This window comes from Belonocnema kinseyi, chromosome 6, assembly GCF_010883055.1.
Source record: "Belonocnema kinseyi isolate 2016_QV_RU_SX_M_011 chromosome 6, B_treatae_v1, whole genome shotgun sequence".
In the NCBI taxonomy this organism is placed as follows: domain Eukaryota; kingdom Metazoa; phylum Arthropoda; class Insecta; order Hymenoptera; family Cynipidae; genus Belonocnema; species Belonocnema kinseyi.
Genome location: NC_046662.1, coordinates 15,582,072 through 15,597,025, shown reverse-complemented (window position 1 = coordinate 15,597,025; position 14,954 = coordinate 15,582,072). Strand labels below are relative to the sequence as shown.

Below are 14,954 nucleotides of genomic sequence, written 5' to 3'. Positions count from 1 at the left end.
AGAGCTCCAAGGAGATTATGTTGAAAAATAAAAAAAAATTTACCCAAAAAAAATTGTTTTTATACTTCATTCTAAGGACTTATTGAACTACCCTCGTACGTCGAGAATAGCTATTGATGGGCCTGTTTAATGTGTTTCACTGTAAAAACAAAGTGTGAATCTACCGCTAATTCCAGGGTACCATATACCTGTAGCCTGCGAGATGGAATCTCATTTTTAAATTAGCTGCAACAAAATTGATCCCATGTGTTCGCAAATCTGCTGCATTGAGAACGAAGACTGAAGGACTTCATGTTACCTGTCAAGACGGCGTTATAGACACCATAGTTTACCGTGAGCGCATAATAAATGTATCTGCAGGCGATACCCAGTGGGCACAAAGTTTGGCGACGTCTTTAAGACATCGTTACGATATCTTTAGGACAACTTTACGACATCCTATGTCTAAGTCGTTAAGGTGTCCTTACGATATCGTAAATAAGTCGCATAATCTGACGATGTCTTTACGATATCGCAAAGAAACCGAAAGGACATGGACATAGGATATCATAAAGTTATCGTAAAGATGTCGTAACGATGTCGTAAAGACTTTGCCAACTTTTGTGCCCACTGGGTACCAACTGCCGCGCGTGCAATTTTGCTCGTAATTTTGTACCTATAATTTCATCGCAAGAGATTTCAAACATCGTATAAAATTAACTTATCACAGAAAAAAACAGAAGATGAACTTTATATCGATTCCCGACGAAAGATTCTCTGCAACAAAAATTAACTTCACAGGATAAACTTTACACAAATATCGGTTAAACTTTCTTTTGTTTTCCCATGACAAACACATGTTTTTTGAAAGACGCGAAGTTGGCTAAACAAAACTTTATCGCTCTAAAAAATTGCCTGCACCAAACTTTATTCTTAGTTTTTTTCTGTGATAACATCCTAATCTCACCAGTCACTTGACTTAGTCCGTGGCTATGATGAAAAACCGGATTCACCTAAGTAAAAGTTGGAAGAAAAAAAATTAAGGACAGTTGAAAAAAGTGCTTAAAAACAGAAATTGGAAATAAAGCTTAACATCATTTTAGCAAACCGCTTTTGTATTTTAAAAAAATATATCAATTTGCGACTATGATATAAGAATTATTATAAATAAATATTCTATTCTATTCTATACAAGTTTGCACACTTTCTCGAACAGAAATGTTTTTAATTCTTTTTTCGATTCTCATAGTAATGGGCTCACTAGGTCTCAGCAATATTTCAAATTTCAATCGGATATCCTTAACTGGTTTTATAGTATCCTTCTTCAAAATATATGTTCGTAAGACTGTAGTCAAAAGGACCTTCATTGACATCATAGCATAAACTTGTCCTATAAATTAATAAAAACATTAGTAGATGAATGAAATCGCATGATAAATTAATACTATTTAAAATATGTGTGTAATGACATGTCTCGAAAAGTTGTTGAAATCCTGATTGGCATTTCATTACCACAAATAATACCTTTTGGTTGGAAAAGGCCCATTAATTTTTGCAAGAAATTCCAGAAAAGAAACCCAAGCATAAATAATAAATAAATATTTTTGATTAAAACTGTTTGCTTAAATGTTTTTGTTTAATAAAAAATAACTAATAGAATTGTAAGGGACCTTTGAAAAAATTAAATGAGCTTTTGTACTTAAACATATAATATCTTTAATAAGAAAATTCATAGAAAACTTTATGCGACTAAAGAAAATCCTTCAAATTATGTATTTATTAATTTATTAAAAATATTATGCATCTATTTGTTAGCATGGGTATTCTAAATCAGAAATTATTTAATTTCAAAGATTAAACATTGTTCAACAATGTATTTTAGCCGGTTTTTTTTAGCTTTTTTATCGTAGTATTTATTAAACAAAAATCATTCATTCAATTAGATTTCACAAAAATATTCACAACTTTTAACAATTTGAGGTTTTGTTACCGTGTCATACCTGTTATAACAAAGGCATTTAAAAACCATAGAGGCTTTTAGGTCTAAGAAGATTTTTCATTTTTGAACAGTTTTAGGTTATATTACAATTTTTTATTTGGAAATCAGTTTTATAAGCACAAATCATTAAATTTTAAAGGTTCCTAATCGTTGAGAAATTTTAGGTTACGTTAGTAGTTTGCAACAAAAACTGGTATTTAAAAACTAAAATAATTTCAGTTCTAACAATATTATCAATTTATTAGCAGTTTCTGGTCATATTAGCATTTTTAATTGGTAAATGGTTTCATAAACAAATAAAATTTTTTTAAATGTTTAGATTATACGTTAATGATTCACACCACAGACTGGCATTTTAAAACAAAAAAACATAATTTGAACCAAATTTAGAATCTTTCAACAATTTTAGATTCTTATAGTGTTTTTCGTTGAAAATTGTAATTTTAAATAAAAAAAAATAATAATAATTCACAACTACTAACAAAATTTTAGGTCATGTTTGTGTTTTTACACCAGAAATCGATATTTTTAATAAAAAATCAGTATATATTAAGGCAGATTAAACATTTTTGGTGAGTGTAGGTTATTCTAGCAGTTTTCACCTAAAATGTCGATATTATACTTCAAAGAAGATATAGAATTTTGTAACAATTTAACGTTATGCTGTCTTATGTCAACATTTTTCGTCAAAAAATGGAATTTTGTATTCGAGAAATCATAATATTTATTAGATTATAATTCAGTCATTAAATTCACAATTTTTGTCTTTTTTGGCATTTTTTAGCGTAACTCGGTACTTTTAATATAAACTCATTAGATTTCAAAGAAGGCAAAACAAATTTTGTATATATGTAATTTTTAAACAATTTCTTTTCGTTTAAATTCAATATATAGCAATTATACGATTACTTTAAAAGCGAACCTTTAAATAAATAACAACAATAATTAAAGATGGCGATATATGTAGGAACAGGTGTTCACATTTATTAGTTAGGCCATAGAATAATTTTGGATATTACAAGATAATAATTTCTCTAAACAAATAAAAATTGTTTAAACAATTGGAAGTATGTTGAAAACTGAAAGAATTAGGAGAAAGTAATTGAACTTATTGAAAAAATAGCATCCACAAAAAATGCTTTTCTAGCTTTTTGCAGTTAAAAGTTGCATTTGAATAAGATTATTTTAACGATTATAAATTTTTTAAACAATAAGAAGTAACTACAAAAACAATAGAAGAACAGGAGAAATAAAAATGTAAATTATCTAAGTTGATTAAATAAATCATAGCGTTTATAAAACACCCTCATTCGCGATATTCAATAAAAATGAAATTATTCAACTGAAACTTAATTGTTTAAACAAAAAAAAAAATTAACAAATACATAAAAAAATAGAAAAAAATAAGGGGAATAATCCGAAAAATCCTTATGGTACATGGGATTTTTGTTGGGGTACCATGCAATGAGTTCTGATAGGATCATAAAAGTTTCGCTTGTACTTAATGATACATTTTCACGTTTTGGGCGAAATTGATAAAATTGTATTCGCTTCAAATTTTATTCTTTTGTTTTTAGGGCCATACTAATGACCAATGGTTAAAGACATTATGCGAGAAATATTTATAGGCAGAAATATAGTCCTTGCTGTTCTTTTATATTGTTATAAATAATAGATAATAATTAACATTAAGCAGTTTAAAATATAAATTTATAATTATTTACACACCTATACAGTTCCTGGGACCACTACTAAATGGAAGATAACAATCAGGATGTCGTTTGGTCACTTCTTCTGGTAAAAATCTATCCGGATCAAATTTCAGAGGATCAGGCCAGTATTTTTCATTCCGATGGATTGGAAGTATTGAGATAACCGGAATGCAATCTTTAGGTAAAGTAAAACCTCCTAAAAAATCATTTTGAAAGTTATTTTAATTATTTAATTAGAATTTCGACGCCTCCATTCCGCTCCATACTTTTCCACGTCGCGTTAGGCAGTGTACAGCTCTTAATCGTGTTTGATCGTTATTTATCTCCAGGATCTATGATTATACACAGAACTTGGAACTGTTCAGCGACCAAACGCGACGAAGTGCTGTACACCGCCCAATCTCGACGTGGGACGGTATACCGCCTAAAAGCGACGTGGAATGCTATGGAATGGAGGCATCGATTTATAATGTTAACTATGTTTATTTATACCTAAGTCAAGATTGTCATCCGCGTGGCGCGCAACGAAAGGAGCAATAGGAAAAAGTCTCATAGTTTCTTTGATCACTCTTTCCAGAATGATTAACTTCGGCAAATCTTCAGGTATAACAGGAACATCTTTTGGGTCCTCTGGCCCATAAATCTGATAAATTTCCTCGTAAACTTCTTCCTATGATAATTAGATTTCTTTAGGTAAATAATTCAATTCATATTTGTATATATTACAATTTTACCTGTATGTCCGGATGAGAAGCTAACATCAATAATACAAAAGCGAGGGTGCCTGCGCTTGTATCGAAACCCTAAAAAACAAAATAGTGGGTCAATCCATTTCTTAAATTTTAATGAAACTTAGTGGCCTATAGTTAAAATGGGTTTGAAACATTTTTTAAAATTCAGGGAGTTACAGTATTTTAAATCAATCGGCAAAATGTACAGTGAGGGAAAAAACATTTTCTGAGCAAATTATTCTACAGCTTACGATTTTGGTCCGATTCAAGCAATAGAAAAAATGAAAGTTACCTAAATTTCAAAGAGAATTGTGATAGCCGATTTTTTAATTTATTTTTTATTTAACAACCAAGTACAATTATTTTATAAATTCCTTATAAATAATATCCGGAAGGTTACAACAATAAAACAAAATTTTATAGTAAAAAATACAAAGGCACAAGCACTACATGAAAACCTGCATTTATATAAAAAATATATTTAATTACATGTAAAATCTACGCTTCTATTCCGTACCGCTCCATAAGAAATTAAAAATTGATTGTTTATCTTTATTGAAAAAATGATCAGTTGTTATTAGATATTAACCAATCGTGCACGTTATTTATTTTCAACAAATTTTGAACCATTTTTTTAAGGATCCTTCAGGCGCGAAATGACTAAGATATGCATCTGTTGATAATATTAAGAATTATTTTTGATTTAAAAAAAATAGTAACTAAGCATTGTTTTTAAGTATATCTCGGACAAAAAATTCTAAAATAAAGTCTTCGAGTATTTTTAGTCTTGAAGTAGCACTTCTACTCATTACTTTTTTTAATAAGGAACAAGAAACCTGATGGATATTGTTTTTAGGGAGTGCCTTAACTGATTTAATAACGTTTTACATCAATATTAGTAGTTACAAAAATGAGATTCGTTTAAAAATAAAATCATATTTGTTGTTAAATAAAAACTGAATTAATAAAATATTCAAAAATCGGTCCTCACAAATCTTTTTGAAATTTATTTAACTTTCATTAAAAAAAGATCAAATCGGATCAAAATTGTAAGCTCCAAGCTTATTTGTCCAGAAAATTTGTTTTTCCACATTGTGCAAGGGGGGGGGGGGATCAAATAACTTTTAGAGCGAAATTTGTAAACAATTTAAGATTTTAGTTGTTTAGAAAAAAATTATAATTAAATCTATCATTTTTACGTGTAAGAAATTTTTTATTTTTTGTTCATTAAAATTTGTTATTAATGCAACTAACGAAAAAATGTCGATTCCTTCCTTTTTTTGTACCATTTTGTAAACAAATTTCGTACGCACAGTATGTTTCATCATTAAAGAATTTTCTCATGCAATTTTATTTGTTAATTTTTTAAATAAAACTATATAAACAAACGGTCAATGTGGATTTTTAAAAGCAGAAAGAAATAGTTTTTTCTCTTCATTATCCTTAATTATCCCGACATACAATTTTATGTGGACAAAGCAAATTCTTTGTTATTATAATATGTAAACTCACAAGATTTATTGATTATTTGAACAACTTTCATAAAAAATGCAAAGTTTGGATATTTTCAATCACTGCGATCATTGTTTATGGAATCAAATAAATCAATTTTCGATGACTTTTTGCTATGATAATTTCAAAATTGAGAACAACAATTAATTATTTAAACAATTATTATAAAAATTAAAGTATAGTAGCAAGGAGTCATCAAAAATACATTTTTAGTCAATTCGGTAAACAAAAATTGAGCACATTTGTTGAAAAATAAGTAAACTCTGATTTTGTTTATGAATACTGCTTAAATAATTAACGTGGAGCGGTATGGAATGAAGGCGTCGACATTCAGAATATGAATTGACCCTAGCGCCTCATTTTAATTTATTTTATTAAATTAACATTTTTTCATTACTGTTATGTAATTAAAAAATAATAATACAATTACATACTGCAAACATTATTGTGGCCACTTCTTCGCGAATTTCAGCGTCAGATAACTTATTATCGGTCATCATCAAATCCAGGAATGGTTTTCTTGTATTTGTGTCATCTGAGAAAATATTTTTCGACAGTTTAATTAAGATAATTTAACTAATTGGAAATTATTTTTGGGACCTATATGGTTTTAGGGTATTTTAAATAAGTTAAGAGAATTTCAACGAGTTTCTATAGTGATTTTAAGGGATTTTAAAGGTTCGCAATAAGGTACTTTAATGAATTTTCTACGATCTGAAAGGATTTGATCGGACTTATTATTATTATGTTTGAGAAACTTTCAAGGAATAACAATAAATTTTAAAAAATAAAGAAATATATATATATATTAAAAAAATATAAATTAAAATTAAAAAAATATATATATTTCAAAAATATAAAGAGATTTTAAGGGATGAACAAAATTTTAGAATATTTAAAAAGATTTTAAGGAATTTTTTAAAAGATTAAACAAATTTCCAGGAATTTCCAATAATTATAGTGATTTTAGAAGACTTGAAATGATATTATTTTAGGATAATTTAAATGATTATAAGGGATTTTCAACAGATTTCAAAGCATTTTATGACATTTTTATGAAATTTCTAAGAATTTATTCACAAAAATTAAGGAATTTGAAATAATTTAAATGATTTAGTTATTTTTTATATTTAAAGTTATTTCCAATGATTTAAAATAATGTTACTATTTATTAAAAGAAACCAAGAAATTTCAGTAGATTCCAAGAATTTCAATGGATTTTAAAAGATTGTTGAGATTTTAGATTAAACTAAAATGTTCCTAGGAGTTTTGAAGAGCTTTTAGGAAATGTCAAGGGATTTGGTATTTTGGTATTTTCAAGAATTCCAAGGAATTTCCAAGAGGTTTATAAATTTCGAGGAATTTTCAAGAATTATAATTACTTTAAGTTAAGGGATTTAAAAAGTTTTCATGCAGTTTTGAAGAATTTTTTAGAATTTCTGAAGTTTTAAAAAAGTTTATTTTACAATAGTTTGAATGATTCAAAGTGTGAAAATATAAACTTAAGGGATGTGTTAGAATATTTTATAAAATTCTATTAGCGTTTGTTATAATCGCAAACGTTCTTTAAAATGTTAGGTTATTTTAGATCACGTTTATCTCTTCGAAAAATCTACAAAAATTTATAACAAATATTAAATAATTGAAGATATCGGCGATTCCATTCCGTACCGCTCTACATCATTTTTAGGCGGTGTACAGCTCTGTTGCGCCTGAACTAAGCGCGACGGCAGTTGTATACCGCCTAAACGCGGAGTGAAGTAGTATGGAATGGGGGCATCGGAATATACTATTAATTAAAAAGATTGTAAATAATTGGATTATTGGTGAATATATTTTTACTGAATAATACAGCTATTTGTACGTTTTAATTTTCTTTCTTTTTATTGCAATAACTTATAATTATTTGGTAATAAAACACGAAATATATAATAAAGTAATTTTACCTATTTCAATTCCTCTTGTATCCATTTCTTTCCTTCTATTTTTGATAACCTGTGCAAAAATAATGTTTAGTAACTGTATTTTTATTGTTATACTATACACATTACTAGATAATACAAACTTCATCTGAGACGTCTTGCATGTATTTAATTGATGAATGAAACACTTTTGATAATTTTGTTTGATTGAAAATTATGTCAGGGTTTAACCAAATCCTGCGCGTTCTTTCCATAAAGACGTACAACACACTGCAAAAAATAAAGAATAAAACTAAAATTGATGTCCCCATTCCATTCCGCTCTACGTTGCGTTTGGGCGGTGTACAGCTCTCTGTCATGTTTGATTTCTACAATGCTTTAAGCCCTGTGTTTAAGCATAGGACCTGGAGCTATGCAGCGATCAAGCCCGTCGGAGAGGTGTACACCGCCTAGACGTGACGTGGAGCGGTATGGAATGGAGGCGTCGATATCTTCAATTAAAAAAAAAGTTTTCAATTGTCAAACATACATTTTTATTGATTCAAAATATTTCTTGCTTGTTTCGTAATCTGACATTATGGATGTTCCCATTGTGGTTTCTGTTGGAAATAGTACATTTTATAATAATTCCTCGAATAATGCCACACAAAATTTTTTACAGAGATTTAATCAATTTCTTTACCACAGATGAAATTTAATGTTCGAAAGGCTACTATTTTTGATACGTCGAATTCTTTTCCATCAATATGGCTTGCTATCTCATTGGTTAATACTATCGATTGCTTTTGGAAAGTGTTAATAAAAGTGTGAAGAATTTTGTGTTGAAAAGTAGGTTGGATTAATTTCCGTCGACCGTGCCATGTTGAGCCTAAAAATGGTAATTGATAATATTTATTAATTTTTTGTTCACTTCTTTCTCGTAATTTCTGCTTACCCGATGATGTTATTAATCCTTCTCCAACCCAAGGCTTAGCAACGTTATAGAGACTGGCCTTGTCGACAGTCTGTTTACTACGAAAAATCACCTAAAAATTTTCTATCGTTTTTATTCGTAAAACCATCAAATATTTTCATTTGATATTTTAATAATTATATAATCAAAAGTTGGAGGCATTTACTAGTATATATGCTAGTTTATTATAATTACATTTAACTGTACACCGCCTAAATTCGACGTGGCGTAGTACACTGCCTAGCTGCTACCTGAAGCGGCATGGAATTTAGTCAATTTAATCTTCACTGATTTGTATATATAATCGTGCATCTTGATAAGGAATTAGATCTAGTTCAAAACGCTTCAATGCTTTGTTGTTAATAAAAAACTAACATCTCTACTGGTAAAGACTTGCAACTTTTTAATTTTCAACAACCAGCCAAAAGAAAACGTTTTATAATTAATATATGTATTTTAAATATAATAATTATTTCTTCGTAATTCTCTTACTTTTACATGATCAGCATCCGAGGTAAAGATGAGTAACTTATTAAACAACCAAAATCGAAATGGGGAAGGATATGCTTCACATAAATGCAACAATGCATTGAGTATTACTGTAAAATTTTTATACAAATTAATAACATATTTTTCAAATATAATATAACATCACTTGCTCCTTTTCATAGGAAAGGTGAAGAAAATTTTTTTTTTAATCTCTTACACTATGTCGCTTATTAATAAGTATTTTATTTAATTAATAAAATCAATCTTAGATTGATTCTCTTAATATTCTCTTAATATTCCCTAAATTTTCAAGATTTAAAGGAAACATTTTTTGTTATAAATAATAATTGTTTAAGCAATTTTGATGTGTCTTTCACACAAAATATCACTATTAGCATTCACAAAATACGTAATCAATTCCAAAAAATATTAATTTTTTAACATAAACAGGAGAAATATTTTTTTCACACGATTGTCAAATTTCCTAAACAAAAATTATTACTTCTAATATTCGTTAATTCTGTCATTAACTTCAGAAAAACTGTTTAAAAATAACAGGGGAACAATTATTTAGACAAATAGAATTATTTAAATAATTTCCAAATATTTTGAATTAGAAATATTATTCTTATAAGAATAATATTGAATCCATCAACTGTATCATATTCATCCCAAAAAAGAAGAACTTTTTACTATTACAAGCAAGAAATTGGTTCTAAAACACAGTACTTGTTAAAAAAATAAAAAATTATTTAGAAAATGCTTGGTAACTTATCAATTATCCAATATAAATAATCAATAAAGAAATTAAAGAAATATTTTCTTTCGCATGAATTTTACATTTTTACCTGACACAATACGCTTTTGTACTCCTGTAAAAATTAAAATTTATTGGGTGGAAATTATTCCTTAAAATACCTTACAATGAAATCTTTCTTGCTTGCAAATTTCACCATTTTCTGAAGATTTATGCTTTCGACTTAAAAGTTATCCGTTTTAGTAGAAATTTCATCTTACTTGCATAAAAATGCAACTTTTTCGTTGAAAATTCAAATATTTAATAGAAAATTTACTCTGCTTAAAATTTATATTTTTGTGTTAAAAAGTCAACAGATATCTTTTTTGGACGAAAATACAATTATATTTTTAAAAATTTGTCTTTCTAATTTTGAAATTAATCTATTTTTGTAGAAATTTCATCTTTCTTGGACTCAATGCAACAATTTTATTGAAAATTAATCTTTTTCATCAAAATTTCAACTAAGTGGGGAATAGTTGAACTACTCTATTAAAAATCTGTTTTTTTTTTAAATTAAATTTTATCTTTTTGGTTAAAAATGTAACTATTTTTTTTTGAAAAAACGTTAATAAGCGAAAATTTGATTATTGTGCGGAAAATTAAATTATTTTGTTGCAAATTACAGTATTTGTTAAAACTTCATCTGTTGTCGTAAAGTTTAAACCAAGCAGTTAATTTTTTAACCAAAAAATACAAATTTCTAACAAAATAGGCGAATTCTCAATAAAAACATATTTTTTTATCTAAGATTGAAAAGAAATCTCTTTTCTAATGAACACTCTTATGCAAAATAAGCAACTCAAAAATATGAGTTTTCTGCCATAAATGGTAAATTTATGACCCTAGAGGACGAAATTTTAAATATCCAATTCAATTTTCATCCAAAAGAGATGAGTTTATCAAAATAGTTCAATTTTCAACCTACAAGATGAAACCTAAGGGTCGACATTTAAAAAAATGAGATGAAAAGTCAACTCAAAATAATCGAATTTACAATCCAAAAAGACGATTTTTAGTAGGAAGTTACATTTTTCAACATAAAAAGAAGAATCTTCACGGAAAAAGTTTTTACGGACTTTTTTATTTTCGAAAATGTTTTCTCTGGACCTTACCTCAAAATTTGTTTAATCAACCAATAAAATAAATTGAACACTTGTTGGTGATAGGATTGTATCAGTAATAAATCTAGAAGAGAAATTTCAGGCCGATATTTACATTCCAATTTTTTTTTTATTATACTATTTTCGAAATTGCTATATCTGGATCTGAATTCCTAATGGGCATTTGATCAGCACCTAAAATCCATTTTAAGTAATTTCAAGTGTATCGGTGTATCAACAAAAAAATCTTTAAGCATTTTGACTAGCCCAAATTTTAATTAATAAAGTTTTTAGCAATTTTATTATTTTAGAAAATGTTTTCTCTGGACGTCATCCCAAAATTTGGTTTGATCAACCACTAAAATAAATTAAAGACTCGTTGGTGATAAGATTGTATCAGTAATAAATCTAGAAGTGAAATTTTAAGAAGGAATTTTCATTCCAATTTTGTTTTTATATTATTCTATTCTCGAAATAGCTATATCTGGATCTGATTTCCAAACTGGCATTTGATCAGCCGCTAAAATTAATTTTAACTCATTTTGATGGTATCGGTGTATCCAAAAAAATGTCGAAGCAATTTAACAAGCACAAATTTAAATAATTAAAGTTTCAGGAATTTTTTTATTTTAGAAAATGTTTTCTCTGGGCCTCATCTCAAAATTTCGTTTCATCAACTACTGAAATAAATTTTAAAAATCGCTCAGGATAGTAGTGCATCGAAAAGAAATGTAGAAGCGAAATTTTAGTTCGGAATTTTTATTCGAATTTTTTTTAGATATTATTCTATAATTATCTATTTTATCATGTCTGCAAATTAAATTCATACATTATTGGTATCTTATCAGAAAATAAGAATGTTTGAGTGTAATGCAAAGCTACTCGAAATGTTATTTTAATGTACTTTTTTGAGGCCTCGTTCAACTTTAAATTATGCTGTTAGAAGTGAAGACACCAATTCTGTAAATTTTATTTCAGATGTTATATTTTCAAGCCATCTTTCTGATACACCTATTACATTAAATTGAATCACAAGTAATTTTAGGGGCTGATCGAATGCCAGTTTGCAAACCATACCCAAAAAAGCAATTTCGAAAATACAATAATTCAAAGAAACAGTTGGTCCAGGGAAAATATTTTCTAAAATAAAAATAATACATAAAATGTTTATTAATTAAAATTTGGGCTTGTTAAATTCCTTCGAGATTTTTGTTGATACACCGATATCATCAAAATTACTTAAAATTGATTTTACGAACTGATCAAATCCTAATTTGGAAATCAGATCCAGATATAGCAAGTTCGAAAATAGAATAATTAAAAAAAATTGGAATGTCAATATTGGCCTAAAATTTCTCTTCTAGATTTATTACGGGTACAATCCTATCACCAACAAGTGTTTCATGTATTTTATTGGTTGATCGAACCAAATTTTGAGAAGAGGTCATGAGAAAACATTTTCTAAAATGAAAAAAATCCCTAAAAATTGTATCAATTAAAATTCGGGCAAGTTAAATTGCTTCGAGATATATTTTTATACGCCTATACCATTCAAATTACTCAGATAATTAATTTTAGGCTGATCAATCCCCAGTCTTGGGATAAGGTCCAGAGATAACGATTTTTCAACAATGTTGATTAAAATGCACCAATTCTATCTGCATTTCCTGATTTGTATTCCTTCTAGGATCGATCTGTGTAAAAAACAATGGTAATCAAATTTTTAATTCAGAAATAATGTTTAAGTTATTAAAATGATTAATAAGTAATGATTGTTCAATTGTTAATAAGTAATTATTATTTAAATTATCCTTGCCGACACTGTCAGTGATAAACATACAAAACCACCAAACATTTCTTTGGTAAAGAATAATCAATCGAAAGTATAATAAACATGCCGGGCCGATCTGTCATTATTTCGAGATTATGTTCAGATTCACCTGTTTGCCTTAATCGCTGTAAGTGAATGTAGGTAATGTCAATTTAAAGTTTACGCATGTAATATTTAATTCACTTTATTTAAAACATATCCTGTCTATTCATAACACACCTGTTTTTATGCCGTAAATAAGCGGTAAACATAATTCACTCTTCGCCCACTGGAAGCGCAGAATATTATTACTATTTTATAGTATTTGTCACTCAGCAGACATTCCGTAATGTTATTGGCACAGACAAAAATTGACGTTTACTTCTCAGTTCACATGTCTCATTTCATTATTAATAAAACACTTTTATTATTTGTAATTACTATGTAACACAACCTATATTGTTTTGACACTTGCGTCCATTTGAAGTTTCGAACGTAACCCTGAAAACTATGATAAAGTTGATCCGAAGATGCACGGATTTGACCGAATGGCCGATCCGAATGCAACTTTAAAGGCGCGAAATATGAAGATACCCCTATATAATGTCTTCTACCCTGCTATTGTGCAATTCAGGTAGCATTCGATTCGCCATGTATGTAAGCCCCAGCGTGTCCACGCTGTAGATGAATTTTCAATCAAGAAAAATTAATTTCAAACTGAATAGTTGAATATTCCACTAGAAAATGTTTGTTTTCTCATGAAAAATGGAACAGTACATTTTTTAGTTCAAAAAAATAACTTGAAGAAAAAAAGTAATTTTCAACCTGTCGAATTTTCTTCAAAACAGTTCAATTTTTACTAAAAGAATGCATCAATTGTATCAATTTTTTAGAAAGTTATTAATCTTTAAACTAAGCAGTTGATTTTCCAATTAAAGGATACGAATTTTCAATATAATAATTGAATCCTCAATGTCTAATCGGGTACAGTTCCCCCGGCTTTTTGCCACAAAAATAAAAAAAATTTTTAACTGAATTCTGTGATGCTATAAAACATCATAACGTAGTACCTGGACTCTTTTTTGAGGGATAATACAAAAAAATGCGAAAGGGCAACCTTGTGACTGTTCACAGAAATAATTTTGGTGAACCCCTACCCCTTTCCAACGTGTCATGAGGGAGGCACCCCTGTGACTGTTCACAGAAATAATTTTCGGTCGAACCCCTACCCCTGTCCAACGTCTCGGCGGGGGAGGGGGGGTGGAAAGGCACCCCTGTGACTGGTCACAGAAATCATTTTGGTCAAAATACTTACCCTTTTCCAACGTGTGGCGGACTAGAAGGCACGTCTGTGACTGGTCACAGAAATAACATTTTTCTAAGGATTTTTAGTCGGGGAAACAAACTAGCAAGATGGCCGATATTGAGTATCGAACAGTAGCATGAAACACATTTGGAAAAAAAATAATTTTTAAAAATCTTTTTCCCGAAGTCTAGGCTATATCCTTAAAATATGCTTTTTACCGGTACTGAAAATTTTTTTTACAGGTACCAGCTTTGTATACAGAACCTTTATTTTAACGTGTAGCAACAATATTTCTTCCTCATTTCCATTAAATATTCAGCTTAACCTTGCCTCTGTATTAGAAAACCAATTTTCAAAATCTTTTCCACTAATTGTATGTACCTGTGAACATGTGTGGCGTACGCGCTTCACAGTGAACTCCCCCACCAAAACGCTTGAGGTAGTGAGGTAGGTAGCACGCCTAATATGCTCACGCGTACATGCAATTTGAAACCTCTGTTGTTCTCAACATATGTCCCAGATGCAAAAATTTTGAGAGACTTTTTTACTTACTTTTACTCCCCCTACGCCCCCTAAAAAGGAACTATATAGATCCCGTGGGACATACTGTATAAACATACAACACGCACATACATACATACAT

At 28.7% G+C, this 14,954-nt stretch overlaps 1 protein-coding gene across 1 annotated transcript in view; it reads right to left on the bottom strand.

Annotated features, from left to right (window-relative positions):
* The window catches only part of LOC117175274 (cytochrome P450 4C1-like), a 70,170-nt gene that overhangs the window by 45,810 nt on the left and 9,406 nt on the right, over positions 1 to 14,954 (bottom strand). The window contains exons 2-5 of the mRNA XM_033364982.1: positions 6,368 to 6,468; positions 4,425 to 4,493; positions 4,183 to 4,360; positions 3,707 to 3,886 (exon numbers count right to left, since the gene is read on the bottom strand). Coding sequence (XP_033220873.1) covers positions 3,707 to 3,886; positions 4,183 to 4,360; positions 4,425 to 4,493; positions 6,368 to 6,468 — 528 coding nt within the window. The remainder of the gene's footprint in view (positions 1 to 3,706; positions 3,887 to 4,182; positions 4,361 to 4,424; positions 4,494 to 6,367; positions 6,469 to 14,954) is intronic.